The sequence below is a fragment of the Trichomycterus rosablanca genome, chromosome 2 (genome assembly GCF_030014385.1).
Source record: "Trichomycterus rosablanca isolate fTriRos1 chromosome 2, fTriRos1.hap1, whole genome shotgun sequence".
NCBI classification, from domain to species: domain Eukaryota; kingdom Metazoa; phylum Chordata; class Actinopteri; order Siluriformes; family Trichomycteridae; genus Trichomycterus; species Trichomycterus rosablanca.
The window spans coordinates 31,017,480-31,043,686 of NC_085989.1; the positions used below are offsets into that span (position 1 = coordinate 31,017,480).

Here is a 26,207-nt window from a genome sequence, read left to right on the forward strand (position 1 = left end):
ATATGTAGATTTTTAAATAATTAATGATATAATTTTAAAATCAAATTCACAAAGTGCAAAAGGTCAAAGAGGTTTAATACTTTTATAATCCATTTGAACAGTTAAAATACCTGGGGATCTCTCAGAAGAAACTGGAATCAGAGGCTGGTGATAGAAAAGTTTGGCTTGATCTGGTCAGCCTGCTGTAATTTTTAAACATTTTATCAACTGAAGTATAAACTCACTAAGAACTTTATTAAGTACACTCATGTACATTCATTGACAATTTATAAGCTACACCTACCATACAAATGAACTTTGTGTGTGTACAATTACTGACTGTAGTCAATCAGTTGCTCTATATATTTTGTCACCCACTGTAGATCATTAATTAATCAAAATAGCCCCTCATAGGACCCTCGCTGATCGGATGATGTCTGTCTTGTGGACCATGGCGGTGGCTTGGTGATGCTCTGGGGCCTCCTCTGGCACTAGAAACATGCAGCGTGTGGAGGGCAAGATGGATTCAATCAAGGTCTGTCTGCAGTCCAGATCTGTCTCCTACTGAAAAAGTATGGTGCAGCATGAATAGGAGAATCAGACGACAGCGAGCACAGACATATGAAAACTGTATCAAGTCTGTATCAAACAAAAAGACAAAAATTCCACATGCACCTACAACACACTAGTATCCTCACATCCCAATCCATTAAAAAGTATATTGTATATATATTTTCTACTTTTAGCTGCTCCTGCATCTCAGCAGATCATTCTGGTCTGCATAACCTATTTGACACCGTTTTTATGCCAGACACCCTTCCTGATGCAACTCTTACTTTTATTTAGGCTTGGGACAGGCACTGAGTGTACTGACAAGTGCACCTCCCATTGGCTAAACTGTCCATTGCCTCGAACCCAGACATAGTCAATCAGGTTTGTTTATTGTTTGTTAGGATTTTAACATCATGTTTTACACTTTGATTACATTCATGACACAAACGGTAGTTACTTATTACACATTAATTAATAAGATTAATCAGTTCATCAAACACAGTCTTGGACAAATTAGTATCTCCAATTAACCTTACTTGCATGTCTTTGGACTGTGGGAGGAAACCGGAGCACCCGGAGGAAACCCACGCAAACACGGGGAGAACATGCAAACACACAGGAAGGACCCAGACCGCCCCACCTGGGGATTGAACCCAGGACCTTCTTGCTGTGAAGCTACCCACTTAGCCACCCAGTCAATCAGTTACAGACCTGACGAGCCAACACCATTGGTGACATTCAAACACTGGGTTCTCAGCTGTAGTGGGCTAGCCTCTTTTACTGCTGTGCCAACTACATTTATATTTAAAAAGTACAATGAACTTGATTAGTGACAACACTGCAAATCTTTTCTTTGTGTTTTTGTGAGTTACATTAAAATCCTTGTTATTTTTATTTCATTTTACAAAATGGTCCAACTTTGCTGGAAATAATGTTTGTACACGTGTATAAAAATAGATTCAAATAGAATCGGTTGAATCTTGAATCTTTTCCAATAGTGAGAGACGTGACAGAAACTGCATGGTTTGTCCTCAATATGATGAAGACTAACGATTGTGTTCATATTAAGCAGTTTTAGAACTCTATGTATGTCCTCATTTTCTAGTGTTACTAATAAATGATGAACCATCTACTTTATACCACTAAATTCATTCTTGGAGTCGGATCAGAGATGTCACCCTGCCTGATGCATTTGTCACTAGTCCAGTTTCTTTAAAGTTAAATCAAGTGTATTTTTTTTCTATATTCTCTCATTAAACATACTTTTGTGATATTAAAAATACCTAAATGTAACTGTTTCCTTATATTATTAGCATAATGAGTATATATATGAGTAACAGACCCTCTATCAAAAGTAAAAAAAAAAAACCCACAAACTGCACAACACAGTTCATATCAATATGTTTATTCATTTTAAAAACAAGATGGGGATATTCTCAAAATGTGGGCAAATATTTAATAAAAACAATCAGTTTCCCATCTGTCATTTCCTTGAGTGCACCTAATGGCAGATCAGTGGGGTCACAGCAAAAGTGTGTGTACTGCCTGTCTGGCTAACAAAAACCTTTAACTGGCGCACTACCAAAAAGTGAGTAGACACGGTCAGTGAGAAGTACCTAAAACAAGCCAAACTTTCAACTTGTGTGTGTATGTAGGACGGTCCTAAACTTGATTGTTCTTTTAAAATGGAATATTGCACTCCCCAGATTTAGAAATTCAAAGTAAAAATAGCATGGCTCAAAAAAAAAGAAAAAAAAAGAAAGAAAAGAAAATAAAGTGTCCTGGCCCAAACCATACTCCTGAAAATTACAGAGAATAAATACAGCTGACATTTAAAACCCAGCATGAACCTAAATTAAAAATGACTTCAATCTGGGAGAAAAAAAAGCTGTGTTTGAAAAGACGACTTTGGTCCTTTTCAGCGACTAAAAATGTAAAAAATTTTAATAAAGCAAGAAACATCGACTTGACCATTTATCCAATTTATGTTAATTACAGCCAACAGTACACAATAATACATCTTTTATAATAATGGTTAAAATAATTCATTTGAAAAAATAACAGAATAAAAAGCTATCCCATGATTAGACTTTGGAAAAATCACAAAGGACTTCTGTTTGTTAAATCCGTGACTGGTACACTGGTAACCAGGAGGCCGCCATATTTGTGTGCTTTGACCTCTCTCATTTATACAGCTGGTGAATCCACAGATCAGGTTTCATTTGTTACATCGCTGTGATTGATTAGCCATGACTCAGAATAAAAATCATCACATTAATTACCCACATCTTTTTACTTTCTCCCCAAGGTGAATTTTCCACTAGTTGTGTACAACTGGCACGTTACTGGATGCAGCAGCTGTGACCATTGGCATCCCTGAACCGCAGCCGCATCTTAGGTCTGTATTTCTCGAGGTAAAGAAGCTGTTTGGAGTTAAAGGCTCCACGTCTCTTCCTGAAAACAGAACAGGAAACAGGTCAAAGGTAAAACAGATATGAGAACAAACCAGCCAGTGGTGTTTGTGCATGAGGACTACGTACTGCCTTATAAATTGCACTGCATCCTCGTACTTCATTCCACTCTCGATTAGGGCCAAAGCTACCAGAACAGGTGCTCTATAAAGAAAAAAAAAAGTTAGACTAAGATGTTAAGTCATGTTCAGTTTAGTCATATTCAGTAACTTCATTCCCGAGTATAGATGTAATGCTCATACACAAGGCTCTTATGAGATACAGTTACAAGAGTTTGGTCTGTTGTAATTTGTCAGATTAGGTGCCATTTATGCAGACTTCTGCAGTAATCAAGATGTTGCAAAACTAGCCATGAGTGCTTACATTTTGTCCAGACACTTTTGAAATCTTTTGAAACCAGCAGTTGTACACAGAAATAAGATCTACTGCAATAAGAAATTAGCTGACCATCGCTGAAATGAATAATTAAATTGTGGAATGCTGTTGTAACCTGTTTTCCATTTTCAGTTTATCAGTACATACAATACTACAAGAAAAAGGCTTTGCGGATCACCAAGGCATTTTCTGCAGAATGTAAGATAAGCTTTCTTCCTTTTGGTTAGTAGTGTTTTTCCCCCTGCCCTCCCCCATGAATGACATTTTGCCAAGCCTCTTTCTAATGGTGGAATTATAAAAGCTGAACTTCCTTGAGGTCTTTGAGCAAGGGCTGTACTTACTTAAAAATTCATTATTTTGTGTCATTGTGTTCTAGGAGTAATTTTGATAAGCAATGTGTTTCCTTTACTGCCCTCCTGTAGTTACCCACATTTGATTCTAAACAAGCACATAGATGATGAAATGAACTTACCCTCCCTGTTCGAACAGCTGAACCTCTGGCAGTCTTAAGAAGATGACTAAAGACCCACCTCTTTCCCAAGCTGGGAACTAACCTGCACTTCTGTCCTTCTATCTATACTCTCTCCTGACAGGGTTTTATCAGATTAGTGTTTTTAGACTGTTGTTTATTTGTACGGTAAGGAAATGCTTTGGATACGAGCATCTTCTAAATCCTCTCAATGTCAATGTTCATAAAAGGAAGAATATTAATATACAAGTGTCAGAAACCAAAGATTTTACTCACCGGCCCAACCCTGCCACACAGTGCACGGCAATACAGCACCCTGGGTTATCACGGAACTTAGTCTTCACCAAGTTTAGCCAATCATCAACAATCTGGGTTGGAGGTGAAGCTCCATCATCAAAGGGCCAGTCCTGTAAAATAAAATAAAAATCAATCTCAAAACATCTATAGATAGGGCTGCACAATTAATAACATTTTAATAAATGCAATTTAGCTCTCCTATTAAATAATTCTCAGAGTGGTGTGGATGGACAAGATTAGGAACAAATTTATGAGAGGGACAGCACAGTAAGATGTTTTAGAGCCTGGGTTAGGGAGGTGAGAATGAGACGGTTTGGGCGTGTGCAGCAGGAGAAAAGTGCTGAGAATGGAGCCACCAGGCAGGAGGAACACCAATTCTGTATTAAACCCATTCATAAAGCGTGATGCAGTTATAACCTGAACAGAAAACAATTGATGTCTTTGCATTATTTAAATCATTAACAAAACAATTCCTGATTACAATCACAGTCAGTATTAAGGTTGACTGAATGGTAAAACTCTGCATGTGTGAATGGGTTTGGCTGAATGGGAAACGAAATGTGGACTAATGTGCCAGGACAAAAGTCTAACAAGAGAATGTGAAAACTACAGAATAGGGAGAAGAAGGTAAAAAGATAAACAGATAATGAGGCTAGAAATATGAAAACAAAGGTGGAGGGTAAGAGTAGGAGGGAAGATGGAGAGATAACAGGGAGTCACATGGCAGTAAGAGATAAAAGGAAAATAAAGGGAGGACAGGTAAGCTCTCTGGAAAGCATCTCCCTCATGAATAATGCCCTGACCAGTCTCTGGTATAAATGTGTGGGTAACTGGATAACAAAAATCTGTGGCATATACAGCAAACAATAGTATTTTTATAGCTGGCCTGTAAAATATTTCCAATAAACGTAAAATGTTTTACAGACTTTGAGTAAATTCTTAAGCTAAGAGGAGTGAAGCTTGTGGATCATATGAAAGTGCAGTATCACTTAACATGGATTTTAATGCCATGTTTAACACGTGTCAAAGGTCATATAATAGTACTCACTTACTTCCACTGGCTCACACTATGATGCAAATGCTTGGGTGCAGCAAGCATGTACATACTGTGGTATTACAGTGCCCCACCCACTGTATTGTTAAATTGCTGAAGTGTTAAGTAAGACCAAATTGTTGGGGTAGGTGAAAATGTGACTGATGGGCACAGCCTATCAAAAACACTCTTGTCTAATATACAAAATATTTTCTATGAACACAAGAGCCTATAAATAATGCAGCCTGCGTTAAGGCCTGCAAAGACTTTAAAGAAGGATTATAATTCATAATGCTCATTACTAGCCATACCAGCTTCATATGCTAGTTACTCACTGATCCACCTGCACAGTAATTCCCCTAAGGCCACACTGTAGGGCAGCTGTGTGTGACTACACTGCGTGCATTCTTTGCTTGGTTTACTACCACATTCTTGTACAGACTTGTGTACTGAAAAAGGAAAAGACTAACAGCTGTTTATAAAACCACTGCACTCTGGTTGGTGAAGAGCTGGATATCACTTTTATAATACATTTAATTAAGCCTTTATGCCATAGCTAAGTCAAAGGGAGTCCCTTTTATTCCCTTGATGAGAAAATGGTTGTTTGTTTGATTCTTAAAGCCATGTCAGCTGCTATGGCTATTATTATCATAGCTAGTCAATTTGCTTTCTTTACTTGTGTGTATAGTAGTTAGAGTATGAGAAATAAGTGAAGGACCAGTATACAGATCACGTAAATTAGTGCATGAAAGTAAGTGTGTCTCTGTAAAAAAGCTAAATGATGTTACTTACCAGGACCTGGATGCCCTCCCTCTCTACCGGCCCCTTGTCGTAAGTGGCCTCGCACACACGCACAAGCGTGTTAACCTCTAATTTGTTTAGCTCCTGATGATTAATACAAAAAGCGCAAATCAACTGTGAGAAGAAAGCGCCTAAATAATACATACTGACTGAAGGAGGAAGAAGAATGCATCACACACTTACCTCTGTGAATTTGTTGAGGGTATTGTTGGTGGGGCAGTGTGTGATGAGAAATCTCATACACTCGTAGGTAATTTCGACAGCGGCAGGGCGGTTCATGTTGGCAAGACGGCTTTAAAACAGTAAAAAAACTATGATTCCTGTTCCTTAAAAAATACTTTGGCTCAGATTCAGCAAGGACTTCTAGTAAAAGAAAATAACTAAAAAACAAGCTTGGGTATGATGAAAGGCACTGGACTATGAAAAGTGGTAAAAATAAAAATACAAAAATTATAAAATGGAGGATGATTTAGTCAACAGTGCTCGAATGGTGTATAAAAACAGGATGGGTGAAAAGGTAAAGAAATGAAACCTAAACAGGGAGACTAGCCTGCGGTCATCCAATAAAACAATTGTAGATTACCCCATTCAGGAGAGGTGTTTCGGATTGACTGTAGACACAGAAAATGGCAAGGGAAGGACAGAGTACTTGCTTGCACACAAGCTGAGGACTACGCGTAATCCCAGGGGGATTTGGGAGAAACAGACTTGGCTCAAAGTGCTAGCTGTCAGGGGGGTTTCTGGGTAGCGTAGTCCCGCGGGGGGCTGATGATTCACTTGTTCACAATTGTGAGGTGCTGAGCATGGCAGAAGTCTCCACTCACAAACGCCATAAATGTGCGGCTTAAATCTGCACGGAAGCACTGTCAAGAGAAAAGAAGGACAGAATTAAAACATGACATTTTGAATTCAAAACAGTTGTTACAGAATCAATTTTAAAAAATGTATTGTGCCGCCATATAGGAAACCAAACTTGTACATGTTTATTTCTGAATTTAGTGCCATTTGTGGGTTAGTCAACACTCTTCGTAAGAGCTTTTATGTTCTGATATTTACATTTACGGCATTTAGCAGACGCCTTTATCCAACGCGACTTACAGTACTGTGACAGAGCAATTGAGGGTTAAGGGCCTTGCTCAAGAGCCCAACAGCAGCAACCTGGCAGAGGTGGGGCTTGAACCAGTGACCTTTTGATTATTAGTCCAGTACCTTAACCACTAGGCTACAACGTCCCTGATATTAGCCTTACTGTTTTCTAGTTCAGAAACTGATTCTTATACCATACCTGCACTGATTTCTATTAAGCAAACATGTTAGCATAAATACTTCTACAATTTAGACTCATTTTTGCATTTGCTTGTACACATCTCTTCCTGACTTTATATAATTACAAAGAAGTTTTAAGACAACATGATCAATCAGGGAACAACCAACCTTGGTTGATTAACAGACAGGCTTATATGGCTTTGTATAGACCGTTTCAAATGAATATTCATGAGTCCAGGAAGTGACGTAGATGTTCCTAAGACGCTTCCGCTTGGTGGTAAACAGCGCTCAGAACAATAGCGATTGACCACAACTGCTTCAATTCCTTTGCGTTAGTTCAGGTGTGATTTATTGACAGTATGTCTAAATTAAAGTTAGGACCGTGTTGTTCGGTTGTCGGATGTTCCCTCAGACCGGGTACAAACTTGCTTTCAGAAATAAAGGTGAACAGATTTCCAAAAGAACACACAGCGAAACGCTTGGATTGCTGCTATAAATAGAGACGGCTGGATACCCACCATCAACTCTTATAATTAATGTAATATACTGTATATTATTTCTTAATAAATATTGTGAACAAATGTACTCAGTTGAACGCTGTTCTCATGGTGTCTTGTCCCTGACGTTTAGCTTACGTGTATTAAAATACGCAGGCGCTTAATATTTGTATTAATAGTACAGAATAAACATAAACCTAACATAAGCCTTAAAAAGTTTACATTCCCCTTATAATACTGTGTAAAAGCCATAACTGTATAGGACTATATTTTGGGGAAATGTCACTATATGGAATTATATTAACAGCTTAATTAGCTTAGCTTCATTATTAAATGACATGTAAAGAAACATGGTTCTACTTTTGTAATACAAAAAGTAAATAAACTATTTATGAATACGTTGTGCTTACTGTAAAATATTTCATGTATTTCCAGTTAGGCTATAAAAAAATCGTTTTAGCATTAGCTAATATGTTCTAATTCAGATGAGAAGTAATTCACTGTGGTTTGTCATATTTTTATCATATTATAATGGCTCTTAGCTCAACAGACACAAAAGGGGAGATGACACAATAATGATTTTAATAATGAATTGTAAGCGTCCAAACTGCGGTATGCTTTCACTGCCTCTCTGGTGTAAACACACTCCGTTTCAACAAGGTAGTGATACACGGCTGGGTATGTTACCTCGGGCAAACGTCTTAGGTCAGAGGAAAAACACTGACTTCTTAAATTCTCCTCAAAAGGGTCCGGTACAGATACTTGATGATCTATCATTCATTTCTGCTTATATCGCGTTTGTTTCGGGTTCGGGAGACTCGCAAAGTACGAGCTCGTCATGTTGACAGCTGGATGGATGTTTAAAAATGGCGCTACCGGAAAGGTGAAAGGAACAGACATGCGCAGTAGCGTTGTTATTGTTTACCCTCATTGAAACGGTCTATAGATGCATGTCGCTTGCGTCGCTAGCATTTTTTTAGTGTTAGTGTGTTCTGTATTTCCTTCTGTGCGTCATACTCTTTAGCAGTAGTGCTACCTAAGCCACCTTACAGCCCCTTTTGTGCACATTCATTTCACTTGGAGAGAACATCTTAATATAAGGAATTTTAAAGGGCCTTTCCAGTGCAAAAAGGAATAATTTAAACATGAAAGATCTGTAAAAAAAAGAGAATGTGGGTTTGACTCTGACCTTCTAATTCCAAGAAAGGGTACAGGCACAAAACCTCTTCGAATAAAGTCCATTGTCTGGGACCTTTTTTTAATAAACTGAAAGCTAAAAGGTTGTGTGACTGTGTGAAAGTGAAGTAAGACCTAACCTTGATCACAGTAAATCAAGAGAACCATTTGAAATCCTACAACAAAGGGCCCTGCTAAAGCAACGGATCAAAGAGGACAACTGAGCCTGAAGTATTCCCACACGGCAACGGAGATGCAGCATGAGACACAGCTCTTACACTGCACTGTCCGTAAGCACAGTAACGGGGCACCAATATGGGCTTACCATGCTGACAAACAGAAGTGCAGCTGTTCAGCCTGAACCTTTAAATAGTCTTCTACTTCTGATCTGCCGGGAACTCTTGCAAATCAAACAAAAAAAAAAATCTGCAAACTGTTTCTGCAATTACTTTGGCTTATGTGTGAAGTGAAGTGCCACAACTGCAGAGACTCTGTATGCTAGTAAATAAAATGTAACCAAAAAGAGCATTACAAGCAACTAACATTATACAGAAATACAAATTACAAACACTACAAACCTAGTAAGTGTTAAAAATACTTTATACAACTGTCCGTCTAATACTGGCTAACAAACTGACACTAGTAGTCACTAATCAAACATATGCTCTTTTAGACACCAACCCACAACAAATGACCTAAAGTGCATGTCAAAGTAATGTGAGAGTTACAAAGTTCTCTGTACCTGGTTTTGCAACATTTTCTCAATCATTTGCAAATCATTTCATGTCATGAATGCCCAACAGCTTTTTTTGTCTATGTAATTATAATTTGCGCACAGTTTTCCGCTCTGTATTCAACATTGACTAAGATTCTCTTGACAGTGCCTTTGTACTCTGTTAGATTTGAATCAGCGACCAACAGGCCAATAAAGTGTGAATTTGTCGACCCAGAATTTTAATTCTGCGGTGTATTCACACTGCAAATACACTGCTACAAGAGAAATGACACGTGGTAAATGTTTTTCCCCTGATTTTTTGCTGACTATTTGTCTTGATTCCTTTTATATTGGCAGAAAAAGGAAACTCGCTGAGATATAAGAATAACATAAAAAATGTAAAACAGATAGTACCCAGAAGTAAACATCAAACACAAGTCCGGGAAGCTGTGTGTTACTGACACTACATAGTAGGCGACAAAATCAGCATAGCAGCCAACATGATACATGCAGTAATTGCACAGTGGCAAGTTTTTCTCTAGCACCAGGGCAAACGCATGTAAGTCAGAAACACACTTCACTCAGTTCCTCTACCAACCACTTAAACACAAACATCAGCAGTATACTGAACAGACAACAAAAAGGGAACTTCTCAGAAATGACTCTCCTCTGTAAACAAAAAAGCTTCTCTTTAACTGGGGAAGAGTTCAGTATGTACATATTGTAACATACTTACAGTCAAACATTACAATACATTTGTAAAGGGCATGTATGTTACAGCAGTCCTGGGATTCTATTTGCTTTCACAGCCTCTGAACCTTTATAGACGTTAAATTCCATCTACTGAGGACACTGGCACCAGTGTTCCAGCAGGTCTAAAAATGTTACGTTACATCTGACTATTTGGACAAATGTCCTATCAGCATAAAACAACACTTTGGATTTTCTACCAAACCTTGGCAAAGCAACTGTTCCATGTTTCATTATTATCATTTCAAAAAAGAAGTATGTTTCAACTGCAAAAACAGTATCATCATCATTTCTCACTCACTACTTGCACTTCCCTTCCATGCAGCTGGGCAAGTGGGCACAGTTCAGCTGCTTTCCCTTGTGCAGCTAGCTAAGCATTCTGTGACAAATCATGATAATGACTAGGGATATCTATGAATACAGGGAACACAGAAGACCAAACAGCAGATAACTTGAAAGAAACGGGCATCTAGGAAAGATGACTTTGCACTTTTCATCCCAGATCTGCAGAGATTCTCATTATTGTCTTGAATTGTGGCCAATGCAAACAAAGAAAGTTAAAGTTTAAGACCAGCCGGGTGGACATTTTCTGTGTTGGTATAAATGTAACTGAATAATAAATGGGTATTATAATCAATAACAAATTACGCTCCTTTTCAAAATAACTCTTACTTTAGCACTTATTTAATTAGGGTTGCAGTGGGGCTAGAGTTGCCAGTCCACCTTCTGCACCCAAAGGAAACCCAAAAGGACACAAGGAAAATGTTTAACACATAATATTTGTTTTATTGAAAGTAGACCAAGAGGACTTTCTACTAATAACTTAGTATGCTTTTCCTTGACTAATATAAAATATGGCTAATTATTAGGCATTAGATTGGATAATACACCCACAACAAATGGCTAATTTCTTCCTATCATTTCGACTCAAGCTACAAATCCTGCCAACGCACTTAAATAGTACTGCACTGTTTCTTTAACCAGTGAAGGGCATCTAAACAAGACTGAGGATGTCTTAATCCCATTTTTCATCTCACAATTTTTAAATGAAAGTTTAGAAAACCATCTGATACGATGTAGGAGTTTTGATACATACAAGCAATAACATAAATTGTAATTTTGAGTTTAAATGTAAACCATTATTTCTTTTGAAAAATGTCCATGCGCACTCATACACAACCCTCAGCACTTGGTGGAACATCCTTTTACCTTGATAACCTCTAATTAGCAATTTTGTTAAATACTAAAAAGCTTTTAACACCTCTCATGTAGAATCTTAACCTATAGTCTGATCAGGCAAAATATTCCAGCTCATAAAGGTTTAATGGCTTTCGTACTACAGGGTGGGCCATTTATATGGATACACCTAAATAAAATGGGAATGGTTGGTGATATTAACTTCCTGTTTGTGGCACATTAGTATATGGGAGGGGGGAAACTTTTCAAGATGGGTGGTGACCATGGTGGCCATTTTGAAGTTGGCCATTTTGGATCCAACTTTAGTTTTTTCAATGGGAAGAGGGTCATGTGACACATCAAACTTATTGAGAATTTCACAAGAAAAACAATGGTAACATAACTTTATTATTTCCTGAGTTATTTACAAGTTTCTGACCACTTATAAAATGTGTTCAAAGTGCTGCCCATTGTGTTGGATTGTCAATGCAACCCTCTTCTCCCACTCTTCACACACTGATAGCAACACCGCAGAAGAAATGCTAGCACAGGCTTCCAGTTTCCGTAGTTTCAGGTGCTGCACATCTCGTATCTTTACAGCATAGACAATCGCCTTCAGATGACCCCAAAGATAGGGTTAGGGTTACCCTAACCCTAACCTTGGGGGCCATTCAACTGGCCATTCAACTGGCCAACTGGCCATTCAACTGGCCATTCAACTGGCCCACGACGACCAATCCACTTTCCAGGAAACCGTTCATCTAATGCTCGGACCTGACACCCATAATGTGGTGGTGCACCATCTTGCTGGAAAAACTCAGGGAACGTGCCAGCTTCAGTGCATAAAGAGGGAAACACATCATCATGTAGCAAGTACCCAGTTGAATGGCCCCCGAGGTCTCCCGATCTGACCCCCTTAGACTTTTATCTTTGGGGTCATCTGAAGGCAATTGTCTGTGCTGTAAAGATACGAGATGTGCAGCACCTGAAACTACGGATACTGGAAGCCTGTGCTAGCATTTCTTCTGCGGTGTTGCTATCAGTGTAAAACCAAGCACACCATTGTTTTTCTTGTGAAATTCTCAATAAGTTTGATGTGTCACATGACCCTCTTCCCATTGAAAAAACTAAAGTTGGATCCAAAATGGCCGACTTCAAAATGGCCACCATGGTCACCACCCATCTTGAAAAGTTTCCCCCCTCCCATATACTAATGTGCCACAAACAGGAAGTTAATATCACCAACCATTCCCATTTTATTTAGGTGTATCCATATAAATGGCCCACCCTGTACATCTGTTTTCTTTAAATCCCAGCAAAGATTTTCTATGGGATTTAAATCTGGAAACTGAGAAAATCACTCCAGGATATTCCAGGACTGATTCCTTAACCAAGCTTTGGTTTGAGATCAACATTCAAAATTAGAATAAAACAGAGTTGGTAGCAAACAGTGCTAATTACAAGTGCTAACTAAACATGCTAATTATGATGAATATAAAAGGCATTTTATTTTAAAGCTCTACATGACCTTTATACTTTGACCTTTATATTGAAAGATGACACAAAATATCCAAATATCTTTGTTTAAAAAGTTTAACATGCACACTCCATACTGACCCAAAAATGCTTCAGTACAAATATGCATGTCAAAGTATAAAAGCAGATTAAAAAACTCAAAATGTTGCTGTACACAGCTGGCATATGCGCACTAAAGGTGGTTTAGGAACTGCAGCTGTGCTCTAAATTGCAATCAGGCATCAGTTGTTGGAAATGAATGTAAATAACGTTTAAATTGACAGCATTAAACAATGACTTTGATTAATGCTGTTATGTTGGTTATCGGTTAATAATTTATTTAATTTCTATTAATGAGCAAAATCAGAATTTTTTGTTCTTGAATTCATCAGAAGCAGCACACATGGTTCAGAGCTAATCATAAAAGGAAGAAGCAGCTTGGTAGAGGAAGTTAATGCTTTGTGTGGTAAAAATAAAAAAAGGTGTTAAAATGGAGTAGAAAGCTTTATTTACCAAGCAGCATGTATATGCTGCAGTTCTGTTCTAAATCTAAACCTTTAGTCAGTTAAACTGAATCTGATCTGCAGGTTAGTCTTCATCTTTTGGAAAGACAAGGCTACAGCTGTATGGGAAAGCCTAATAAGCAGGCTGCTCTGTCTTAAAAAAAGAGGTAAGTGAGATTAGCAGCCTTGGATTGGGGACAGCAAGAAAGGCAGCATATGAGAGAAAGAGAGATAAGAGTCAAGCCAACTCACATTCTTATCCAGGTCTATTGAGTATGGACACTTGCATGTTCTGCAGTAGTCACATCACTGTATGTGCCGCTTAGACTATCATAGTCATGACTGAGTGAAAGTTAGCTTTCTGTTTAGAAAGGTTAAAGAAATATATATTCATTTATTTTCATCAGGAACAAAATGAAGCAAAATAAATGCAGTCTTTTTTCTAAATAAATATTTTAATTATTTTATTATTAAATGATTATACAATTCTATTTACATGTAGTTTATCTAAGACAGTGGTAGGTCAGCGACTAAAGTGCTAGACTAATAATCATAAGGTTGCCGGTTCAAGCCCCATGACCATGAGACCTTTAGACCTCAGTTGTTTACACTATATACAGTACATCACAACTGTATGTATGCTGGAACATAGCCTTACACACACAAAACATTGGTTTATCGTAAATGAACTGGAGTGATCCTTAAGATTAAAGGTCATGTGCATGGCAGGGTAATAGCCTTTATTAAAGCAAAGCAAGAAGCTGTGCAGACTACCACACTGCATGTACTAGGAGCTGGAGCTGACTGCAGAGCGTGAAATGTCCCACTGGAGGACAGCTTTTATGTCATGACTGGTGTACAGTACACACACCACACCCGGAGGAAAAACATACACCCACATAGTCATTGACAATTCACAGAAAACACTGACTGCTGGGACAAACATTCTCACCTACAACACACACACACACACACACACACACACACACACACACACACACACACACACACACACACACACACACACTTTTTTCAGGCCAAGGTGACCGTGTTCTCCTTTGGCTGATCTGCTTATTCATCAAGCTTACCAAAAGGGCAAAACCGACCTACTGATAGTGTGCGGGTAACCACACACTAAACATTTCAACACTGGAAACTTTTATTCATGTTTTCAGTGTAAATCCTGACGATGCTGTAATGCTTGCAGAAAAGCAGGTGTTATCACACATTTACATTTTCGCCATTTAGGAGATGCTCTTATCCAGAGCGACTTACAGAAGTGCTTCCAAAGTGAACATTACCTTACTCTAGTTTAAGTAAACAACAGCCCAAGAATATAAATCTGCTGAAACCCTGTTAGAACCAAAGTCTTGTTGTTTTTTTTTGCAAGAAATGAATTAGTATTAGTGAGTGTTAGTAAGTAACGTTTAGACAGACAGAAGACCAGGTCTTAGCTTTCAAAACTCTAAAACTTTGTACCATTTAAAACTAATACATATTATAAATGTACTCACAAAAATAATTTTGTCTAGTATTAGACCCACTTGGAAAATATTGTATTTCTTTTTTAAGTCTTAAATCTATTTATTGCTGCTTTGGTGGCTAGCAGAACAAACTGACTTCTATATTCTGATGGAGTCGCCAGCCTGAGCAAAGACAGCATAGCATGTTATGTCATAAGCGGCAAAGCTCTGTATGAATTCATCATCTCATGAAAGAAACCACCCAGCAGTTGCACACCTGTTGGAGAGAAATGTGTGCAAGCCTGTATCTTTGACTCATCAGCGTGGCTGTCATACATGCAATGGAGGCCACAAGTGCAATGAGAAATTGGCTATGTGTAAATTGAGGGGGTATAATAAGAAAAGTTAGTGTATAACAGATTCTGGTAGGTGTAACAATAAAACCCATGTACAATTTAAACCAACAAGAAAAAGAAGCTTTTACAAAAACAGAATGCTACAGTGTAAATACATGTAAATAAACTACATGGCCCAAAGTATTTTGACACCTGATAATGAGCTGATTAACATCTCATTTAAAAAACAAGTTGGATTAAAATAGTGACCTCCACATGATCTTTTCAGCTATAACAGACACTCTTCTGAGAAGGCTTTTCGCAAGACTTTGAACAATGTCAGGGCTCTGTGCAGGCCACTGGAACTTCTTTAAACCATGCATTTTAAACTGTTGCTGCAAGTTAACAGAATTTCCTTTGTATAATTTGCATTACTGATTTATTACACATTACAAATTGTTGTGGAAATTGTTATTTAGAGGGTGTGTACTAATAGTAATACATTGTCCTATCTGGGCCTGGGCCTAAAACTAATAAACTACAAAGTATTACAAAGTAAAATTAAATACAATAGTTACAAATACAATTACCATAGCATTTAATTTTGACCTGTGTTACTTTTCTCACAATTATGGTGCTGGTTTAGCAGCACAGAAAATGCACAGATTAATCGGATGCATTGCAAATATTATGTGAGACGTGATTCAGCCAATCAGATCTGTGCATTATGATTCGAGCGGTGACTTGAGTGAGTGGCGCACACAGGGAAGATAGGTGAGAAACAGCGGTCTAAAGAGAAAGTGAATCAAAGAAAAGCTCATTCAAATGGCATGCCCTGAAAAGAGCTAAAACCGAGCTTTTAACAAAGGATGGACAGAGTTGTACATGTTTATTCTCCCCATGGACAGTTAAAAATCAACATGTCTGTGTTCTGAGACCATGGCAATTATGAAGCATCACTACTAGACAATAAGCACCTTAACATGTGTATGAGAATGGCCCAGACACCATTTCAGCCCAGTTTAAATTCCTGGCAGGACAAGCGCTGAACAAGAAAAAGTTGGGGAGAGAAATGCAAGAGATGTAAAAGTGAGTTTAAAAAACAAGATTAAAAAGTAAAACTCAAACTACACTTTTTATTTACTTTTTGTAATATTAGGCACTTCAAGATGCACCTTTATTAAACCATTTTTAAATGCAGCCCTTATTTTTTACCTTATGTGAGAAAAGAACATTCATTTGGAGTATTTGTTATTTATAATTAATCTAGTTTGGTGTGAAAACTGATAGTAAATATTGTTGAAATATTACTGAATTGTACTTGAATTAGACATCCGGTGACCGACTACATAAGATGTTGATATAACTACTCAGTTACTTCAATAAACAGTTTATGGTACTGAATCATAATGCAGGTTAGACTTGATAATGTTTTGGACACTTGCTTAAGAAAATTTTCTCTAACTGGACCTTATTAAATTTTAAATCAATTCTCAGCTATTTTGTGATCCACTATATCAGGAGTATTTAATTATGTCAGCTTAATAAATGGACTTCACCTGAAAAAGACAACCAATAAAAAAATAACCATGCATTATTTAGCATGGCATAGAACAAAATTACAAAGCTGCTGGCTCATCAACCAATTAAGCTGGGAAGGCAAATACAAAGTTCTTAAACAGTCAGTTTGTGTTCCTTATTGAGCCCTTCTAATGACCTGGTACCTGTTTACCAGACACATCAATCATCCAAAGATTTATGGTGCTCTGCACATACACTCCACTACCTCTCACTCTACCACCAAACACCAGCAGGTTACAAACTCCTGAAATACCAAAACACATCTCAGATAGGATGTGTGACATTCCAAAGGTTAAAGTCCAGCGACAGCCAGATTAAAGAGAGCCGCAGCTTGTGACTACAGACAGGAAATTGCATTTGTTTGAAGTGCACTCTTACGTGTATCCTAACAGCATGTAATAAACAAATTATCCATACAATAAAATAACTGGCAGGTTGATTTTCCTTGTATTTTGTGTAACCTATTAAAATATAAGTTGGAGCAAGTTTAAACACTTACATAAAATTAATTAGATTTTGTGATTAATTGGTTTATGACATCTCTAGAAAAGATGAAAGGACAAATATATGACTCTAGTGGACAAGGTAAAGGTTTCTTTTGTAGCTAAAGTGATTTCATTAATAATAAAATCTTACACATAAGCAGTTTGTTTATTTATGCAGCTATCACTGTACGTTGTCAATCATGTTTTTTCATTACTTTTTAACAGCACAAATGTCCAAATAAAAATCCACAAAAAACAGAATGAAAGTGAAAATATAGATCTTTTCAGAGCTAGAAAAAAACATACCTAAAAATAGGCGTGGGTTATAGAAGTACACCTGAAGCCACATGCCTTAGACCACACTAATTTCAGTAGCCAGTGTGCCTACATTCTTTAAGTGCCTTGAACCATAAATAAAAGACGTACTTCTTTATAATCTGCTTCGTCAGATTTAATTGAAACCATCATTGTGATAAATTGATAAATATATAGTCTAAATAAATTATGAAAGCAAATGACATGAAACTAAGCAACAGTTTTAGCAACAAGCAACATGGACGCCAAGGAACTAAGCAATTAAACTGAGATTTTTTTTCCATTTCATCCAAATTAAGTTTGACACGGTACAATGAAAAATACCAGTGATTGGCTCCAGTAAACCCAACACAAGGGTCCGAAAATTCAGCTGCAATGCACAGTCAAGTTGTCTCCATGTACCCACTAAAGTATGTAAAACTATATATGTAAAACTCAGAGAGCACTGCCTAGCCTGCTGACAAATTCTGACCCTGTTTACACCTGGTCTTTTCATGTCTTGTATCTGCTTTGAATCCTAATAAGATTTTTACCCAACGCAATAAAGGGCTGTCAAAACAAATCTCAGTATTTGAATACAATTTAAATGTAAATAATATATGCCAGTGTGTGCAGTGTAAGTACATTTTTAGATTTAGTTTTAATTTAGTCTCCATGTTACAGTTTAACATCATGCTAAGACAATGAGCGCATTTACATGAAGTGGGGCAGTGTCTGCTTATGGAACATTTTACACAAAAAAAATGTTTAGAGCAGCAAAAAATTGGACAGCGCCATTTAGTTTTTGATTAGCTTGAAGGCATCTGAACCTGAAGGTATAAATAGACCACATCAGTTACAATATTATGGGCTATGTCTTTGAGAGATGAATGTGTTTAATGTGGCTAAAATGGGATTCACATTACACCACTCAAGTTTAGATTCTCATATTTTTATGTGGATAATCCCTATTCAAATGATACTAATACACAGCCGAGTCACATTATTATGATCACTTCCTACTTTCTACAGCGCAGCGCGTAGTTCATGAAGAAAGTCACGTTTCGTGGGCTGGCTTGGTGGTATATAAGGTGTGTAATAGGCTGTCTGCACATACAGGGGTTGGACAATGAAACTGAAACACCTGGTTTTAGACCACAATAATTTATTAGTATGGTGTAGGGCCTCCTTTTGCGGCCAATACAGCGTCAATTCGTCTTGGAAATGACATATACAAGTCCTGCACAGTGGTCAGAGGGATTTTAAGCCATTCTTCTTGCAGGATAGTGGCCAGGTCACTACGTGATGCTGGTGGAGGAAAACGTTTTCTGACTCGCTTCTCCAAAACACCCCAAAGTGGCTCAATAATATTTACATCTGGTGACTGTGCAGGCCATGGGAGATGTTCAACTTCACTTTCATGTTCATCAAACCAATCTTTCACCAGTCTTGCTGTGTGTATTGGTGCATTGTCATCCTGATACACGGCACCGCCATTGGATGCACATGGTCCTCCAGAATGGTTCGGTAGTCCTTGGCAGTGACGCGCCCATCTAGCACAAGTATTGGGCCAAGGGAATGCCATGATATGGCAGCCCAAACCATCACTGATCCACCCCCATGCTTCACTCTGGGCGGTACGCTTCTTTGGGGCTTCTCCACACCGTAACTCTCCCGGATGTGGGGAAAACAGTAAAGGTGGACTCATCAGAAAACAATACACGTTTCACATTGTCCACAGCCCAAGATTTGCGCTCCTTGCACCATTGAAACCGACGTTTGGCATTGGCACGAGTGACCAAAGGTTTGGCTATAGCAGCCCGGCCGTGTATATTGACCCTGTGGAGCTCCCGACGGACAGTTCTGGTGGAAACAGGAGAGTTGAGGTGCACATTTAATTCTGCCGTGATTTGGGCAGCCGTGGTTTTATGTTTTTTGGATACAATCCGGGTTAGCACCCGAACATCCCTTTCAGACAGCTTCCTCTTGCGTCCACAGTTAATCCTGTTGGATGTGGTTTGTCCTTCTTGGTGGTATGCTGACATTACCCTGGATACCGTGGCTCTTGATACATCACAAAGACTTGCTGTCTTGGTCACAGATGCGCCAGCAACACGTGCACCAACAATTTGTCCTCTTTTGAACTCTGGTATGTCACCCATAATGTTGTGTGCATTGCAATATTTTGAGCAAAACTGTGCTCTTACCCTGCTAATTGAACCTTCACACTCTGCTCTTACTGGTGCAATGTGCAATTAATGAAGATTGGCCACCAGACTGGTCCAATTTAGCCATGAAACCTCCCACACTAAAATGACAGGTGTTTCAGTTATTTTGTCCAACCCCTGTATATACCTTGTTGCTGTTATAGGTAAAAGTACCATGGGTAAAATTGTCTTCCCTGGGGTGGATGGGGCCTTACAGCAAGACAATGCAACATGTCACACGGCTAGAAATGTTCGACAATGGTTGGAAGAGCATGACCAAGACTTCTACATACTACCCTGGCCCCCTAATTAACTCAATTAAGCATCTGCGGGACCATCTCGATCATCGTGTTCGCTCTAAGGTTCCACCCTGACGCACCCTCCAGCAGCCGTGGAATGCACTACAGTCAGCATGGCTCCAGATACCCAGACAACCTACCAGGATCTTATTGAGTCACTCCAAGCCCGTCTGGCTGCTGTCCTTGCTGCACACAACGGTCACTCTGGATATTAGCTGGTGGTCATAATAATGTGACTCGACTGTGTATAAAAGATGCATAAACAAGCAAGTGTCACTGGTGTCTCAGACTAACAGGTGATGACCCACAAAACATAACTCACAAACAAAACAGCAGACCCTATTCAATCCCTCCACTATTTTTCACAGATCTGAAATCGAGCTGGGGGAGGACGGGGACATCTTTGAAGCTGAGAATATGGTGGTATATAGGGGAACATGTATGTAGTATACTGTATGCTGTAAATAAACGACTTTCCTGCCATTGTAAAATTAAGGTCACAAGTGTTTTACCGTCAATAATAAAAAAAAAAAAAATTTCCACATCCGTTTTAATTTTATATTGTGCTGTCTACATTTCATCTAAATGTTTTATACTGTTAAACTACTGCTGCTGATTCCTAAAAAAAGTTAAGGAGACCCAGACTAGTCTCAACAATAGAAAAAACTACATATATAAAGTAAACAGCAACACCACATGAGCAGAATTATTTAAACCATGCTGACAGGAAGCCTTCCCACAACAATCACTAAACTAATGGGTAGCTTAGGTGGTTTTTAAAATTTCTCATTCTTTAGAAAAGTTGTCACGGAGCATTAGTTTTGTTTCTGTCCCTTAGTGCATGTGCCACTTACTGATGTAGACATGACGGGACATTGATGAATTTTATAAGATGTAATTATTAATGTGACAGGAGGAAGATTCATGTCACTACAATGCAATTTATTTAGTGACAACTTCCTCTAAAAAGTAAAAAAAAAATAGAAACCGTAAAATGCAATAAAAAGGAAATCAGTAATTTGTTCCAGTAGTTCCAGTACGGTTTATTATTTGTAACATTAAAAAAAAACATTTTAAACACAGATCTTCCATACCAAAACAGTAAAAGACTACAGACTGTGTGTTTAATTAAATTTCAGCAGCTGCCGTTGTGCGAAACAGCTAGACCTGCTGATTCACCTGCTCATATCACTGCAGCTATGTAATGCTGTCTTATAAGAGCATAACCAAGCTGTCAGATACTAAAACTCTGGGGTTAATCAATGACCAGTGGAGGAGGACTGAAAACGGCCTTTGTGATATTACCTCAAGGTTGGCAAAAAATGGTCATGCTACTTTCTCAGAATTCATGGCTATCTCCCTGGTGCACGTCATTAAAACCTAGGGTAAGAGAACAAAACTAATTCATTTCAAGTAAATTAGTTTTTTTTCTTCCAGCTGCTCCCTTATACTAGGGATCGACACAGCAGATCTGGTTCACATATCATGATTGGCACAGATGCTCGAGCAATGACACAACAGAGAATTTAAAGTAAAATATAAGACATATTGGTAAAGACCTTGTTCCAAACAGACATTTTCAGCTTATTTCTTTGTCAATTTATTTCTTTATGTCACTAAAATCTTTAAGTAATTAAAAAACATTAATTGCTTGCTTTTTATTCATAGATTAAAAAGGGTAACTGGTTCTTAAACCCTTTGTGAGTTGGATCATGTGCAAGCAAAGGTTCCTCAAGGAGTGGTGTGACTGTGACAGGTATTTGAACTGGCCTTATAGGGCATAAGCAATGTATTTGTAGACAGACAATATTTTTTGCTTACATACAGGTCACGGTAAGGCACTGGATGTGGCTATGTGTATTGCTTATCTTCTGAATAAGAACATCACAGTAGTTTTTTATATCTTTCAATAAGTTACTTTACTTATTTATTTGTATTTTAATATAATGTGTACATTACATTAATGACAGGACAGGTAATTTCAGATTACACAAGATTCATCAGCTCTAGTTCAATATCAAACACAGTCTTGGGCAATTTTGTATCTCTAATTCACCTCACTTGCATGCGTTTGGACTGTGAAAGGAAACCAGAGCTCCTGTAGGAAACCCACACAGACACTGGGAAAACATACAAACTCCACACAGAACGGACACCAAGCCGTTGTGCCGCTGCCCTTTCAAATCAAATCACACCTTTGCAACTTTGATTTGGTCAAGTTTATTTGGATTAGCATTTGTTCAATTGGGTTAAGATAAAGATGTTAAGAAATTTGATCTTTAAACAAATTACAACATAAACAACTGAATTCAGTGCAAAAGCAAATAAAAGAGATGAGCAACTCGAATGGCAATGCCGACCTTCTTTTTGTAAGAGGGGAGACACTTGCAAATGTTGCCACATTGGCCACTTCCTGTGAAAATGCAGTTACTTCTGTTGTGACAGTAAATCTTAACATGGCAACATGCTGACAATTGTATGAACTGATGTATGGCAAGCAAATAATACTGTTGCATGCATAGGGAAAAGCCGTTCTATTGGTACCCAAAAGGATTATTTACATCAGCTAAACTTATCAACACACTTAAGTAGGAAAACATCCAAATCGGTTTTTAAATGTTTTAAAAATGTGCATAAATTTACTCCTCAGTTTGTTTTCAGTTCACTTTCATTATAGCTGCTGATCTCATGCAAGTTTTGTTACTTAAAGTTGTAATAAAAAAAGAACACTAACGTGACACTAAAGTGTCTACCAGTCAAAAATGTAGATTCAGTTGTGCATTTTACATAGGTGCACAAAAATACAGCCCTTATACAAAGCTGTCAATCCTATGGAGCACATCAGTCTTGTATTAACTATAACTTAATTTATTAACTGGTATTCATATTTTTGTATATAGTAATGTATGTTTTTCTGAAATAAAAATCATATTTAGTTCCATTTGTGTTCCAATCCACATTAGTTTCTAATAAATAAATCACTACCAGTACAAGTACACCAACAACAGAAGTAATATGTATCTCTTAAAATATTTAGTCGAATATAGTTTGAGACAAGTATGCAAATTGTGTGAAAATGAACTCATTGCCTATAAACATGCTAGTAATGCATATTCATTTTTCCTGACCAACACTTAGAATGTTCGTATAAACATAGGCCCTACCTAGTGCACTTAAATAACGTTAAATAGGTATCTTTCTTTAACTTGCTAGACTGATATTGTGAAATTAATACTTAAACAAAGAGAACCTAAAATTACTTATGTTTTATTTAGGTTGGTGATAAAACCCTAATATAGTTGGAAAAAACAATCAAAGTGTTCATGTGCGTCTGTCTGAACCAAAAATACAGCACTGTTAAAACAAGAGGTATCCCCTTACACCCAGTTTGTGTCCGTTATCATTACTACTACATTATTTATGTAATCTGGTCATGCTCACTAGTTTATGGATTATACAACATACGATAATTACCTAGTAACCAAACAAAACAACATCATGACAAGCTTAGGAATGAACACAGACTGACAAACAGATATATACCTACATTAGTCCATATTGTAATAAAATCAATACAGCAACGTGTGTAGATGCAGCAGCTGCACTTCTATACTTTAGGCCTATAATTTCTAAAATAATTTATTTGTTTGGGCTGCGACACTGGCTTTTGCTGTGATCCACTGCTAACCAGCTGTTAAAAACAAGTGGACTAAGCTATCCATAATAAGTGTTTATATTCATATAGGTAAAGCTTAATCAACACCTACATAATATTTCACTTGAGAATCACTTATAATCACAAAATAGTTTGACCTAAATGCACTGTTATACACATCAAGGTGTCACATAATACTTAAAATCATACTATGTTTATAAAGACAGACAGAACTATTCTATACATAATACTGACACATTTACTGTTTTAATAAATAAAGCGTGATGACTTGATGGTAATGGGTTTTTATATTTTAATGTGACACTATATGCTTGTCGGTTAACCCTTAACTAATCACGGTCTGTTATTGGTTTAAAGAAATTGCCAAAAAATGCATCACTAGTTTCCAAGTCCCTGTGCATATGACAAGTCTATTCAATTTAATATTTATTTATCATGTTTTACACACTTTTGGTTATATTCATGACAAATACGGTAGTTACTCATTACACAAGTCATCAGTTCACAAGTTTAATGTCAAACACCGTCATAGACAATTTAGTATCTCCAGTTAACCTGAATGCATGTCTTTGGACTGTGGGAGGAAACCCACGCAGACATGGGGAGAACATGCAAATTCCACACAGAAAGGACCCGGCCCGCCCCATCTGGGTATCAATCCAAGGACCTTCTTGCTGTGAGGCGACAGTGCCAATTAATTTAAAGTGCAATAATAATGAATTTCAAGACCATCTATTTAAGTTAAGCAATTACAGAATCTTTTACATCACCAAACTAGTAAGTGCAGGCTGCATGAAGGTATATGACCCAGCATATTTTTACAAAAACTACAATAATCACTGACAAAAGTATGTGCTCCAATCATTCAGTTTCAAAGCCATAATCTACATAACCTATACAAGTGTGGGTGTATGTAAACATTTGACTCAACTGTGTTGTTGTTGACCTCTTTTTTCAAACATTTTGCCAAGCACTAGTTTATGAATGGAGCAATATATGCATTAAACTGCATAAAACCATACTAAGTAACATGTCAAATTAACACAGTATCAGCAGTGTGGTCACTTTTTTTGACATACTAATGGACTAGAAGCAGAAAGTTGATGGTTCAAGCCCTGCCATCAGCAAGTTGCTACTGTTGGGCCCCTGAGCAGGGCCCTTAAGTCGAAATTGCTCGTCACAATTGTAAGTCGCTTTGGATAAAATCGTCTGCTAAATGCCGTAAACCTAAGGCAGATATTAAACACATTTAGGACAGTGGTAGCTTTCTGATTAAGGTACTAGATTAGCAATCAGACAGTCACTGCCACTAGCAAACTGCTACCGTTGGGCCCTTAAACAAGGCCCCTAACCCTCAGTTGCTTGCACTGTATCCAGTCACAGGTCGCTTTGAATAAAAGCGTCTGCCAACTGCCATAAATGTTAATGTTATACTATTTAGTATGGCAGTGTGCCGTTAGTGACATACTCAGAATCAAAGTCTCTGTCATGGCGAGGCAGACAGATTAAGTGACACTAAGTCTAGACTTTACAAATACTGATTTATTTATATATAGCAGATATAAAATGTGAGCCAAACATGACTCGCGGTTAAACAGTTAAGCTGGGTGCGGGTTTACCTCAAGTCAGAAGCTGTAGCTTTTTGTAAGCTAACTAGCCAGTTAGCAATCTTAAAGCGTGGCTTTTTAGACAGCTAGGTCTTTCTTGCAAACCAGAGCTTGACCAGAACTTATTCTTTTAGACTGACTTGAAAAGTTTAGCATGGAAGATGTCATTTTAGCAACTATGGCGAGTTTCTTTAGAAAGCTTAAGATTATATCTGAGTGCTTCTAAAATGTCTCATGCCCGCAAATGGCTGCCACATTTTAACATTTGCTTCGCTAACATACAACTGCTGCGTCTTTATTTTAAAACACAGCAGCTGCGAACTAAATAAAATGTCTGAATAATGAAGGGATTTATGTGGTCAAATAAAACTGACATACTATTAAGTATGAAGTATTTCATTAGCTCAATGTAAAACGTTTTCGGGGACCGGCTAGTAGCAACTATGTGAACCACACCGCTCCGAGTCACCGACGTTACAAGAAATGCCTTTATGTAATACATTATTTGTATTCATATTTATAAAGGTTTACAGTCGCAAAGTAAAAGTACTTACAAAGAACAGGCTGAACATTGAAATCCCTTGACAGTAACAGAGAATACGGTTCAGGACAGATTAAGCTCTGTACGTTGCCTTCATCCTCTTCACACTCTAACAACTGACTTCTTTGCCTAACTAGTGAGGTG

At 37.8% G+C, this 26,207-nt stretch overlaps 1 protein-coding gene across 3 annotated transcripts; it reads right to left on the minus strand.

The window, feature by feature from the left end:
• Nucleotides 1–68: 68 nt before the first annotated feature.
• ptp4a2b (protein tyrosine phosphatase 4A2b) lies at nt 69–26,184 on the minus strand. 3 transcript variants are annotated; one of them, XR_010015275.1, is made up of 8 exons: nt 26,077–26,184; nt 6,561–6,840; nt 6,161–6,269; nt 5,969–6,061; nt 4,123–4,253; nt 3,072–3,146; nt 2,818–2,985; nt 69–540 (listed from the first exon to the last, which is right to left on the minus strand). XR_010015275.1 is itself a non-coding variant. In XM_063014394.1 (7 exons), exons 2-7 carry the CDS (start codon nt 6,563–6,565, stop codon nt 2,874–2,876), a joined length of 525 nt encoding a protein of 174 aa, XP_062870464.1. In that variant the 5' UTR covers nt 6,566–6,840; nt 26,077–26,184; the 3' UTR covers nt 1,921–2,873. The 3 variants fall into 3 exon arrangements, 1 of the variants encoding a protein (XP_062870464.1); XR_010015274.1 differs by having other exon boundaries at nt 69–543; XM_063014394.1 differs by lacking the exon at nt 69–540 and having other exon boundaries at nt 1,921–2,985.
• Nucleotides 26,185–26,207: the final 23 nt, after the last annotated feature.

Coding starts and splice junctions, on each gene's coding strand:
- ptp4a2b (XM_063014394.1), bottom strand. Junction 4,254..5,968: donor GGGAGGGCATCCAGGTCCTG/GTAAGTAACATC, acceptor TTTATTTTACAG/GACTGGCCCTTTGATGATGG. Junction 2,986..3,071: donor GCAGTGCAATTTATAAGGCA/GTACGTAGTCCT, acceptor TTCTGTTTTCAG/GAAGAGACGTGGAGCCTTTA.